Below are 12,141 nucleotides of genomic sequence, written 5' to 3'. Positions count from 1 at the left end.
TTCGGTGGTGGAGTTGCCGACTCCAATCACTTTTGCTAATCCAAGTGATTTGCATTCTTCCATGGCTTTCCATGCCGACATGAAATCGTTAACTGAAAATGTGTTGTCGTTCTCCGGCCATTCGATTAGAAAAGATGTTCACAGATTCCATGTTCAATGTCCTGTCAAAAATAAAATGGAATCAAGTTAAAATTCCTAATAAAGAAACTGAGTTTAATTCTGGTTGCACAAAACTACACACACTCGAGTGATTTCTTGAGATTGGGGACGATGGAATCAGATACAGCGTCGACGAACCAGATCTTAGAAGTGTTGTAGAATCTACCTCTGGATTTGAAGGTCCCATTTTGCATAGCTTCGGCTATGGCTTCTCCAACGAGCTGCTCCAGACAAGAAGAAACTTCAATCTGAAAGTGGGTGTAGCCGAGACCAATGTCATAAAGAATCGCGTTTTTCGCAGCAGATGGATCGAGTTTTTTTGGAGCAGATGATGTTCCGATCCCGAGTGCAGGCAAGTCTATCACTGCAGAATGATCTTCTCTCTTGATTTTTAAAATGGCGAAAGATTTTGCGATGAATGTCGATGACGACGGCTGAAGGAGACAAGTTGGGATTTGGGGCCAAGGGTTTCTCTTTGTGTAACCAAGTGTGGTGAGGCCATTAAAAAAAACTTTAAAAAAAATTTGAAAGACAACGGATTTAACCCTCTAAAACAATACAAAAAGACAACTGATTAGAAAAATGTTGTCTTAGCCATTAAAAAAAAACGCATGACGACAACAGTTTCAAAAACTGTTGTTTTAGCCTTCAAATATCCGCTCATAAACAACAGTTTTCAAAAACGGTTGTTATCATAAAAAAATGGTCAAAGACAACAGTTTTCGCTAAAACCGTTGTTAAATGGAAAAATACAACAGTTTGTAAATAAACCGTTGTCTTTTGTGTGTGGTTGAATCCAAATTTTCTTGCAGTGCATGTTTATATATATATATATATAATATAATATAATATGTCAAAAAAATGAACTCATTATGAAAACAACTTTACTCTCCCTTTGATATGTTTTGTCGGATCATGAACAAGATCTTCAATTCATGAAAAGATTTAAGGTGCGTGCATGGAGTCTTGGTAGGACTAGGACACCATCAATTTTCTTTGGCCATGATGATTATAGCATTTTGTTTTGTGTGTGCTCAAATTGGTTAAATTTATATATAGATTGTGAAGTATAAAAAGATTAAAGGTGGGCGTACCGTTTGAAAATAAAAGTGAACACTGAGTGATAAAAAAAATTATTGTAATATTAGATATTTGGATTTTTAATAAAATGCTAAAAGTACTCTTGTTGGAGATTGAGTTTAACTGTGATTTGTGAAATTTAAATGGTAATTTTGGATTATAAAATAAAAAATAAAAGGGGTGATAACGTTTAAAAAATTTTCATTTAATTTATTTACCAAAATAGAATAATGATCACTTTTGGAAAATCAAAACGAAATTTTGAGGTTGCATAGTGCATTCAGTATAGGAGATTTGATTATTTGAAATTACTTTTATAAATTTCAAAAGTATATATATAGATATTCAATCCAGATTTTTGTATACTCTATAAAATTAAATTCTAGTGGTAAGTGATATTCCAGGAACTCGCCAAAAAACATCCCACTCTCCTATATATTCTTTTGTGAGACCAAAATGAGAGAGATTAATTGTAGATGGTGGAAGATAAGACTAGGTTTTTCTGGATGTTTTGTGGTTGACTGTAGGGGTAAAACCGGAGGTTTGGTATTAATTTGGAAAGAATATCCGATTGATGTGATTATTAAATCTTTCTCCTCGAGGCTTATTGATTGTATATATAGTCCAAGAAACAAAAGGTGTCGATTTACTGGATTCTATGGTCCTCTCTGCGCCATGTATCATGAGTATCCTTGGTTAGCTGGGGTTGACTTTAATGAAATATATTTTGAATGTGAGAAATTATAAGGGGGAGTATGACGTGCCCCTACTCTTATGCAAGCCTTTAGGGATGTTCTGGACATATGCGAGCTTCAGGATCTACGTTGCATGGGGGAGCTTGTCTACATGGGTCAATAGGAGAGAATCAAGCATGGTTATTTTTTAGCGGCTAGATCATTTTTTGGGCAACTTAAGCTGGAGATTGATGTACCCAACAGCTCGGGCGATGTCCTTAGGATTTTATCATGCATTCAGACCACATACCACTATAGATAAAGTTGCATGGATATCATATGCATAAAGATGTACTGGAAGACCTCCTAGCTAGCATGTTATTTCGGTATGAGAAAACTTGGTTGTTGAAAGACATCGATTGCAAAGAGGTGATTGCATAGGGGCGGGGAGCTTGAGATCAACCTCTGTCCCTCTTGCAGCGCATATATATCCTTGTGCGAGAGTGCGCTTCTAAGGTGGGACAAAAATAAGATTCGAAGCATCTCGAGAAGGCTTAAAGCGACAAGGGAGCGACTATTTAATCTGATCATAACAAGTGCACAATGAAGTCATTCAACAACCAAAATTCATGAACTAGAACTTGAAGTACTGGAAAATCTTGATACTCGGGAGAAAATATATATGTTGGAGACAAAAGGAGTGGTGCATTATGGTTAAAATTATATGGAGACCGTAACTCACGGTATTTCCATGCTAAGGTGTCCTACAAGAAATCGCAAAATACTATACTATCTTGCCTTAAACCTGGATATGAGTAAAACATATGACCGCGTGGAGTGGTATTTCCTAAAGTCATTGATGGCTGGGTCGACTTGGATTCAATGACAGATGGACAACTAAGATATTGAACTATATATGTCAGAACAATGTCTTATTCCTTTAGAGTGAATAACGAGCAGGGGACTGAGACATCGATCTCTCGCTTTATAGATCTGTTTGTATTATGTCCACATGGTCTATATACACTCCTCACATCGTATGAATCAAGAGGACTATTTTGAGGGGTGAAGATAGCGACTACAAGCCCATTAGTTTCTCACTTGTTCTTTGCGGATGATAGCCTGGTATTTTTTCAAGCAACCATGGAGGAAGCTAAGGGGCCCGAGTTAAAGAATGCTTAACTACATATGAAAGAGTGTGGGGACGACTCATAAACTATATATGATAAGTACTCCGCCCTCTCTTTCAGCTCTAATACCAATCAAATGCTCGTGGACACGGTCGAAGTGAATCCTGACTATCCCCGGGTCCAGCGACATGAGCTATATTGGGGTTTACCTACAGTGTCTTTGAGGAGTAAACACCTTCAATATAGATACTCGGAAGAGAGGGGTGAAATGAATCCAAGGATGGGGCGACAAGTGGAACTCGACTGGAGGTAGGGATGCTTTGTTCAAATTTATCAAATCTATCATATAGAAAATACGGATTATTCTATTCTACACCTGGAGTACTTCTCCCCCATGATGTGGTCAAATTACAATCATTGGATCATCAACACTCATGTCAATTTCCATAAAAATATAAGGGTCTCACGTGATCTAATGGTATTAAAATAGGGGGAGAAACACTCCCGATGTAGCATAGACTAACCCAGAAAATACCTACATATGCTATGTGTTGTTTCAAAATCCCGAAAACAATATATGAGGAGCATGGGCGGATCCAGAAAATTTGGTCAGGGGGGCACAATTACGGACGAAGCTATGTGTTGTTCCGCCCGGATTTTTTCCTATTTTTTATATATTAAATTTAGTCAACTTTGTCAATATCCCCGTGAACAATTTTAAAAATAAAAAGATAAAAGCTCAACACATAAAAAAATAAAAAGCTTAGAAAATTTTAGTTTTGATAAAGATAAAAATCTAGCTCCGTTATTAGATACAATGAAACATTATGGATGCAGGGCTGGGAAGCAATCCCTTTTATATATGGCGTTCACTATTATGGAGAAAAATATTTTGGAGAAAGGTTTGCTATGGAGAGTTGGTGACGGGATGTCAATAAAATTTTTTTGAGGACAATCGGATACCAAGTATGTATTCAAGAGTTGATTACACTATGAAACCGTGGGAACATGATCAAATGGTTAGTGCTCTAACAAAGGACGGGTCATGGGATGTCGAGCTGATCTCAAGAAAATTTAATACATTTGTGGCGGGTGAAATACTCAAAATTCCTCTCCCTACTTCTGTAACGGGCGACTTTCGGTTCCGGCGATTTGACCCTAAGGGGCAGTACTCAGTAAAGGACGGTTGTCGGATCCAGAGGGGGGTGTATACCACGCCAGATAATCAATTAAATCACCCAAATCAAAACTGGTGGTCCTTTTCTTGGGGTCTTGGCTTGCCACACAAATTCCGAATTTTTTTGGTGAAGTGTAGCTCATGATTGTATCCCACCAAATCAGAACTTACTCCGCCATCATATACCGGTTAGTAGCGCTTGTGTGCTTTGTAAATTTCCTCATGACTCTATCTGCCATGCTCTATTTTTCTGTGTTGTGTTATTAAACACTTGTGGAAGAATTCTCCTTTTATAAAATTCTTGAAGGACGCTAAATTTTTCTGTGATGTTATTAAACAATTGTGAAAAAATTCTCCTTTTATACAATTCTTGAATGATGCTAAAGGAGTGTGTGTTACGGAATTTAAGACCATAATAACCGATGATTGACGGACAATAAATGTCCGAAAATTGCGGAATAATAAAATCAACAAGAACACAATATATTTATGTAGTTCACCCAATTTAGGCTACGTCCATGGAGCTGCTGCAAATATTTATTATCGGAGAAATATTACAAGTGTATACAAAATACTTTCTCTCACACTATCCCAACCCCCGAGTATAATCGAGAAATAATTTCTCTAACTCACACAAGAAAAACACTCAATATTTTTCTTTGTATTTACTCTTAAAGGAAGAGAAGAAAGAGCTAAATGTGATAATAGAATTGAGGGGAGAGGAGCTCAATTTATAGAGCTCCTCTCCGCATGAAATTAAATGCGAAACATTTAATTCATTTTCCCAACAAAGAACCCCCACCTGTCACCTAAAAATTCTCCCACTTGAAGACTTGATTTTAATCATGGCTTCACACAGTCAATGCAGCAGTTCAGACCTCCTTTCTTATACATGCAGTCCAACTGATGTTGAACACAACTTCAGTTTGTCAATGGTTACCGTCTTCGTGAGCATATCAGCCAGATTTCTGCTTCCAGGAATCTTCTCAAGTATCAAGATTCCATCTTCCAAAATTGATCTGATAAAATGGTACCGAACCTATATATGCTTCGTCCTAGCATGATAAACAGGGCAGGTCGATCCCTGCTACCTGACCGGGCAGGTCGATCCCCGTAATTTTTGCAGCGGAAAATATTTTTCGTTGTCCGGAATATCCAAATTATCTGCAAATAATTGCACAGCAATGTTACTACGGTTATTCCAGTATATCCAAATTTTCTACTCTCGGTCATCTCGAAGCACGCGACCCGCCCCAGAATGGGGGGCCTATGATAGGTTACGACCCAAATTTATTATATCTTGTAATCAGATTCCTACTACATGTCTACTGACAGGCTACTCCGGAAACTCCTACTCTCGACCATCTTTACTCAACAAGACATGTCCGAGAGTGGGGGGCTTAATGGGTTATTACCCAATTTGACTTTCTCCCGGGCCCAAGCCCAGTGACTCAATTTATTTGGGTCCCATATTATTTAATTATTTATTTGGATACTTTATCAAGGTCCATAAATTCCTAAAAGCCCATAAGAGGCTTAAGCCCATGAAACTCTCCGATTATCTATAAATAACTCAAGTCCTCTCATTATTAAGGTACGCACTCTATAGTCACATGCTCTAGTTCTCTAGAACTTTTATTGGGCAAATATTGACTTGAGTGTCAGAGTTTCTTCACCGGGCAACCCCCGACGCCACTCACTTTGTTTTGTGATGCAGGTAACAACCCACGAATTTCTTTCTTCGAAACTGGTCGAGTACTAATTCGGCCACCCGGATCTCCACAAATTATCCAAATTATCTCCAATCGGGTAATATCAATTTTTTTCTCCATCAAGTAGAATGATATAAGAACCATCAATCTTCTTCACATAACAACAGTGATCCTCTTGGCACCTCAGAAAACCGTTGTTATTCATGAATCCATCAAACTTCTTGTACCACTGTCTTGGAGCTTGTTTGAGACCGTACAACCTCTTCTGAAGTTTGCACACCATTTTCTCTGTCCCACGTACTTCAAATCCCTGTGGCCGCTTCATATAAATTTCTTCATCCAAGTCACCATGAAGAAACGCTGTCTTTACATCCAAATGTTCCAGATGAAAGTTTTCATTCGCCACTAATCCAAGTACATATCTGATAGTCGTCAGCTTCACCACTGGAGAGAAAATCTCGGTGTAATCAATGCCTTCTCTTTGTTGAAAGACTTTTACAACAAGTCTTTCCTTGTACCATTTGCTGACAACAACTTCTTCTTTGATCCGGTACACCTGCTTGTTGTGTAATGCCTTTTTGCCTTCCGGAAGTTCTGTTAACTCCCAAGTCTGATTGGATGAAAATGAATTCATCTCGTCTTTCATGACTAACTCCCACTTGATTAAATTATCATCTTTCATTGCCTCTTCATAGGTCTCTGGTTCACCTTTATCAGTCAGCAAAATATAGTGAAGTTCAGGGGAGTATTTCTGAGGTGGCTTGATTGTTCTAAAAGATCTCCTGAGTTTAATTTCTGGAGTTTGTGGGTCATCATCTTGTGCAGCAGTTTCTTTATCCTTCAGGTTACTGGTTTCCGACTCATTCTCAAAAATATCCATCAATGGCACTTCATTCGTCTTCTTGACTTCAGGACATTCATCTCCAGCTTCAACGCTTGACCTGTCCTTATACATCACATACTCATTGAAGATTACATCTCTGCCTCGAATGATCTTCCGATTTTGGTCATCCCAGAACCGATAACCAAACTCATTATCTCCATAACACATTTTTTGGATTTCGGATCAAGTTTTGTTCTACTAGCTAAATCAATGTGAACATATGATAAACATCCAAATACTTTCAAGAAAGAAAGGTTTACTTCTTTGCCGCTCCAGACTTCTTCAGGTATTCTGTAACCAAGCGGTACAGAAGGTCCTCTGTTGATCAGATATGTTGCAGTGTTAACTTCATCAGCCCAGAATTATTTCGACATCCCAGCGTGCAATCGCATGCTCCTGGCTCGCTCATTCAAGGTCCTGTTCATCCTCTCAGCTATATCATTCTGTTGAAGAGTGCCGGGAATGGTTTTCTCCATCTTGATCCCATTCAGCGCACAATACTTCTTGAACTCACCATCTTCATATTCTCTTCCGCTATCAGACCGTAAGCACTTCACCTTCAAGTTGGTCTCATTCTCCACCATGACTTTCTACCTCTAAAAGGTTTCGTAAAGATCATATTTATTTTTCAAAAAATAAACCCAAACTGATAAGTGTAATTTGTGCACTTAATTTATATATGATTTGACTTGATTTTTGTAATGTAAAATAAACCCAAACTGATAAGTGTAATTTGTGCACTTAATTTATATATGATTTGACTTGTCTTTTGTGATGTATCGAGTGGATTTTATGTGAAATGACCCTGACTAACTTTAAATTAAACTAAAATAAAAATACGGGTTTTCAAAAATTTTCGGCATGACCTCTCTATAAATATTCAAACCCGCCTGTCACAGACAGCAACTAAACAAAAACGACCGACAATAGCAAGAAAAACTAGACCGAGAAAGGAACGAGAACTAGAGAAAAATATTCGTCATATCAAATAACCAAAAATTAAAAAAAAATCTAAAGTTTACATGCCCTAAACAATTCTATCAAAATATTACATATACATTTGTCGAATAAGCAAAATAAATGTTTCATAACATATTAATTCAAGTAACTATGCAGAAGACGAGCATAGGTCGGAGGAATGTGTCATGCCCGCATCGCAGTCCACTCGATAGTCTTGACCCTCCACTACAAGAAAAAAGGCCATAGAAAACACTTAAAAAAACAACGCTTTTTTACATTTTTGTAAAAAAAGCATTGTGTTTTTTTATATTACAACGCTTTTAGTGAAAAGCGTTTTCTATATTTTTTAAAATTTATAAAATACAACGCTTTCATAAAAAAACGTTGTCTATGAGCGTTTTTTTATTATATACAACAACGCTTTTTGAAAAGTGATGTCTATGAATGTGTTTTTTATTATATATAACAACGCTTTCAAAAAGTAAAGTATTGTAAATGAGCGTTCTTTTTTTCTTATCTATAACAATGTGGACTAACTTTTTAAAAATCTTTTCAGGATTTTATTTTCGTTCTAGGTTTAAAAATCCCTCTTTCTTCCTCTCATCACCCACGCTTCACCATTTTTGTTCTAGGTTTAGCTATGCTTTTGCAAAATCCACGCGGAGCTGGAGTCCATTCTCCCATGGTGGCCGAGGGCTTTCTCTTCACACCATTAATCTCGATTTTGTTCCCTAAACCCAGAGCTGCTCTGATCGTTGCCATTTAGAAAGCTGAAAGAGAAGGGTGGTTTAGGGGAGCTGGCTCAGTGCTTGGATCCTGGCTTCTAATCCAGAGGTATGAATCTGGTTCTAAGTGGTCGATTCTATATATTAATTGTTGGATTTGGTTTTGGATTTTTTTTTTTACTTTCAATTTTTGTGGCATGTCACAGACAGCAACTAAACAAAAACAACCGACAATAGCAAGAAAAACTAGACTGAGAAAGGAACGAGAACTAGAGAAAAATATTCGTCATATCAAATAACCAAAAATTAAAAAAAAATCTAAAGTTTACATGCCCTAAACAATTCTATCAAAATATTACATATACATTTGTCGAATAAGCAAAATAAATGTTTCATAACATATTAATTCAAGTAACTATGCAGAAGACGAGCATAGGTCGGAGGAATGTGCCGTGCCCGCATCGCAGTCCACTCGATAGTCTTGCCCCTCCACTACAAGAAAAAAGGCCATAGACAACACTTAAAAAACAACGCTTTTTTGTAAAAAGAATTGTGTTTTTTTATATTACAACGCTTTTAGTGAAAAGCGTTTTCTATATTTTTTAAAATTTATAAAATACAACGCTTTCATAAAAAAACGTTGTCTATGAGCGTTTTTTTATTATATACAACAACGCTTTTTGAAAAGTGATGTCTATGAATGTGTTTTTTATTATATATAACAACGCTTTCAAAAAGTAAAGTATTGTAAATGAGCGTTCTTTTTTTCTTATCTATAACAAAGTGGACTAACTTTTTAAAAATCTTTTCAGGATTTTATTTTCGTTCTAGGTTTAAAAATCCCTCTTTCTTCCTCTCATCACCCACGCTTCACCATTTTTGTTCTAGGTTTAGCTATGCTTCTGCAAAATCCACGCGGAGCTGGAGTCCATTCTCCCATGGTGGCCGAGGGCTTTCTCTTCACACCATTAATCTCTATTTTGTTCCCTAAACCCAGAGCTGCTCTGATCATTGCCATTTAGAAAGCTGAAAGAGAAGGGTGGTTTAGGGGAGCTGGCTCAGTGCTTGGATCCTGGCTTCTAATCCAGAGGTATGAATCTGGTTCTGAGTGGTCGATTCTATATATTAATTGTTGGATTTGGTTTTGGATTTTTTTTTTACTTTCAATTTTTGTGGCATGTCACAGACAGCAACTAAACAAAAACGACCGACAATAGCAAGAAAAACTAGACCGAGAAAGGAACGAGAACTAGAGAAAAATATTCGTCATATCAAATAACCAAAAATTAAAAAAAAATCTAAAGTTTACATGCCCTAAACAATTCTATCAAAATATTACATATACATTTGTCGAATAAGCAAAATAAATGTTTCATAACATATTAATTCAAGTAACTATGCAGAAGACGAGCATAGGTCGAAGGAATGTGTCGTGCCCGCATCGCAGTCTACTCGATAGTCTTGCCCCTCCACTACAAGAAAAAAGGCCATAGATAACACTCAAAAAACAACGCTTTTTTGTAAAAAGAATTGTGTTTTTTTATATTACAACGCTTTTAGTGAAAAGCGTTTTCTATATTTTTTAAAATTTATAAAATACAACACTTTCATAAAAAAACGTTGTCTATGAGCATTTTTTTATTATATACAACAACGCTTTTTGAAAAGTGATGTCTATGAATGTGTTTTTTATTATATATAACAACGCTTTCAAAAAGTAAAGTATTGTAAATGAGCGTTCTTTTTTTCTTATCTATAACAATGTGGACTAACTTTTTAAAAATCTTTTCAGGATTTTATTTTCGTTCTAGGTTTAAAAATCCCTCTTTCTTCCTCTCATCACCCACGCTTCACCATTTTTGTTCTAGGTTTAGCTATGCTTCTGCAAAATCCACGCGGAGCTGGAGTCCATTCTCCCATGGTGGCCGAGGGCTTTCTCTTCACACCATTAATCTCGATTTTGTTCCCTAAACCCAGAGCTGCTCTGATCGTTGCCATTTAGAAAGCTGAAAGAGAAGGGTGGTTTAGGGGAGCTGGCTCAGTGCTTGGATCCTGGCTTCTAATCCAGAGGTATGAATCTGGTTCTGAGTGGTCGATTCTATATATTAGTTGTTGGATTTGGTTTTGGATTTTTTTTTTACTTTCAATTTTTGTTTACGAATTAATTGGATCTGTTGCGGCGGTTGTTTTAGGGACGATGAATTTGTTGCCGATGATTGAGAAATCTGATTTGTGAGAAGAAACCCAAAAGAAACTCCACGGGGAGACTGCGCCGATGACCATTTTCTACGCCGGTCAGGTGATTGTGTTCAACGATTACGCGGCGGACAAATGGCCGACCTAGGATTTTTAGTCTATCCGGACTAAAATTTTAAGCTCTTGCATCCTTTAATATTTTGAATTAAACTAACAGGAAAATTAAACCAAAATTATTCAAAAATTTTATATGTAAAATTTTAAAAAATTTCGGGTCAACCCGAGCTAAAGCCCGGGTGGACTTGAACTTGGGTCCGCGTCAAGGCCAAGGACGTTATGGCCTTAGCGAGCAAATCCTGCTCCACTAAGAACCGCCACTCCACCACGGCCGAATCCGCCGCCAGATTTCCGAACATAGTTCGTAACTTTGGGATACCGGAGCAGGCTCAGCACACTCCACAGCCGCCTCTTGGTTCAGGTAAGCTACTGCAAATCTGTTCATCTTCAAACCCTCAATTTAATTAAATGTTTTCATTATAATCTGCCGGAAGATGACCATTTTGATCTGGTTTCAAGATTTACCAATTGCGAGGAAGAATTCACTAGCCCGGTTCTTGGAGAAAAGAAAGGATAGGTATATTGTAAATATTTTTTTTTTTATCTAATCACGGTTAATTTTCTTGAAATCAATCAATTGGTGGGCTGAAGCTAATTCTTCTCCCTTTCCATGATTTCATTACAGAATCACAGAAAAGTGCACCATATCAAGCTGCGGCAATCAAACTAGCGGCGGCTGCAAAGCCGCCACCTAAGGCGGAAGCATGGTTGGGACTGGTCCGCTCGAATTTCTGCGCGGTTAATTATCTCCATAATTATAGTTTTAATGATAAATTGTGGTTTAATTTGGCTTTATTTTCATTTTACTATGGATGCATGCTGCTTACAGTAAGCTGGGAGGATATTACAAGATTAATAGTTTTTAAAATTTGAGCTAGATGTTCACTAGGAAAGAATGCGAACCTGTTCATGATGCCGCTCATCCGCCACTGAAGTATATGCAAATGAGGAAGAAGCGTTACAGATTTTGTGTCCTAGAAAATTTTGTTGGTGGAATATATATAATTTTGATTTGGATTCTGTTAATATCTCCGAAGGGGAGGGCAATAACAATCATTTTTCTCATACATATCCTAAAGCGTGACAAACTGGTTTACACATTATTCTGGTTAAAGTCTTGAAGATTATTATTAAACTCTTCCCCCAAACTTGTTCAGCGTGGGTGTTTGGTTGCCCCACCCCACACTAATTTTTTTGGGGATAATACATTAAATCATCCCTATTGTTTCAACTTGTTCTCTTTTTCATCCCTCCAATTTGAGATGGGCCAATTTAGTCCCTCAAGTTTTTTAATTTGGCCCAATTAAGTATCACCGTTAACCCACCCT

At 37.2% G+C, this 12,141-nt stretch overlaps 1 protein-coding gene across 1 annotated transcript; it reads left to right on the top strand.

The window, feature by feature from the left end:
* The first annotated feature begins 11,032 nt into the window (after positions 1 to 11,032).
* Positions 11,033 to 11,844, top strand: LOC140893416 (protein TIFY 3-like). The gene is made up of 3 exons (XM_073302488.1): positions 11,033 to 11,174; positions 11,273 to 11,330; positions 11,439 to 11,844. Exons 1-3 carry the CDS (start codon positions 11,033 to 11,035, stop codon positions 11,506 to 11,508), a joined length of 270 nt encoding a protein of 89 aa, XP_073158589.1. The 3' UTR covers positions 11,509 to 11,844.
* The last annotated feature ends 297 nt before the right edge of the window (positions 11,845 to 12,141 follow it).

Source organism: Henckelia pumila, chromosome 3 (genome assembly GCF_033568475.1).
Source record: "Henckelia pumila isolate YLH828 chromosome 3, ASM3356847v2, whole genome shotgun sequence".
NCBI classification, from domain to species: Eukaryota; Viridiplantae; Streptophyta; class Magnoliopsida; order Lamiales; family Gesneriaceae; genus Henckelia; species Henckelia pumila.
The sequence above is the reverse complement of the archived record's forward strand: the minus strand, read 5'-3'. Positions and strand labels throughout refer to the sequence as shown.

What these genes read in the sequence shown, in the direction of transcription:
- LOC140893416 (XM_073302488.1), top strand. Translation starts at nt 11,033, where the DNA reads ATGGCCTTAGCGAGCAAATCCTGCTCCACTAAGAACCGCCACTCCACC. An exon ending in ACAGCCGCCTCTTGGTTCAG is followed by an intron (nt 11,175 to 11,272) that starts GTAAGCTACTGC and finishes TCTGGTTTCAAG; the next exon opens with ATTTACCAATTGCGAGGAAG. An exon ending in TTGGAGAAAAGAAAGGATAG is followed by an intron (nt 11,331 to 11,438) that starts GTATATTGTAAA and finishes ATTTCATTACAG; the next exon opens with AATCACAGAAAAGTGCACCA.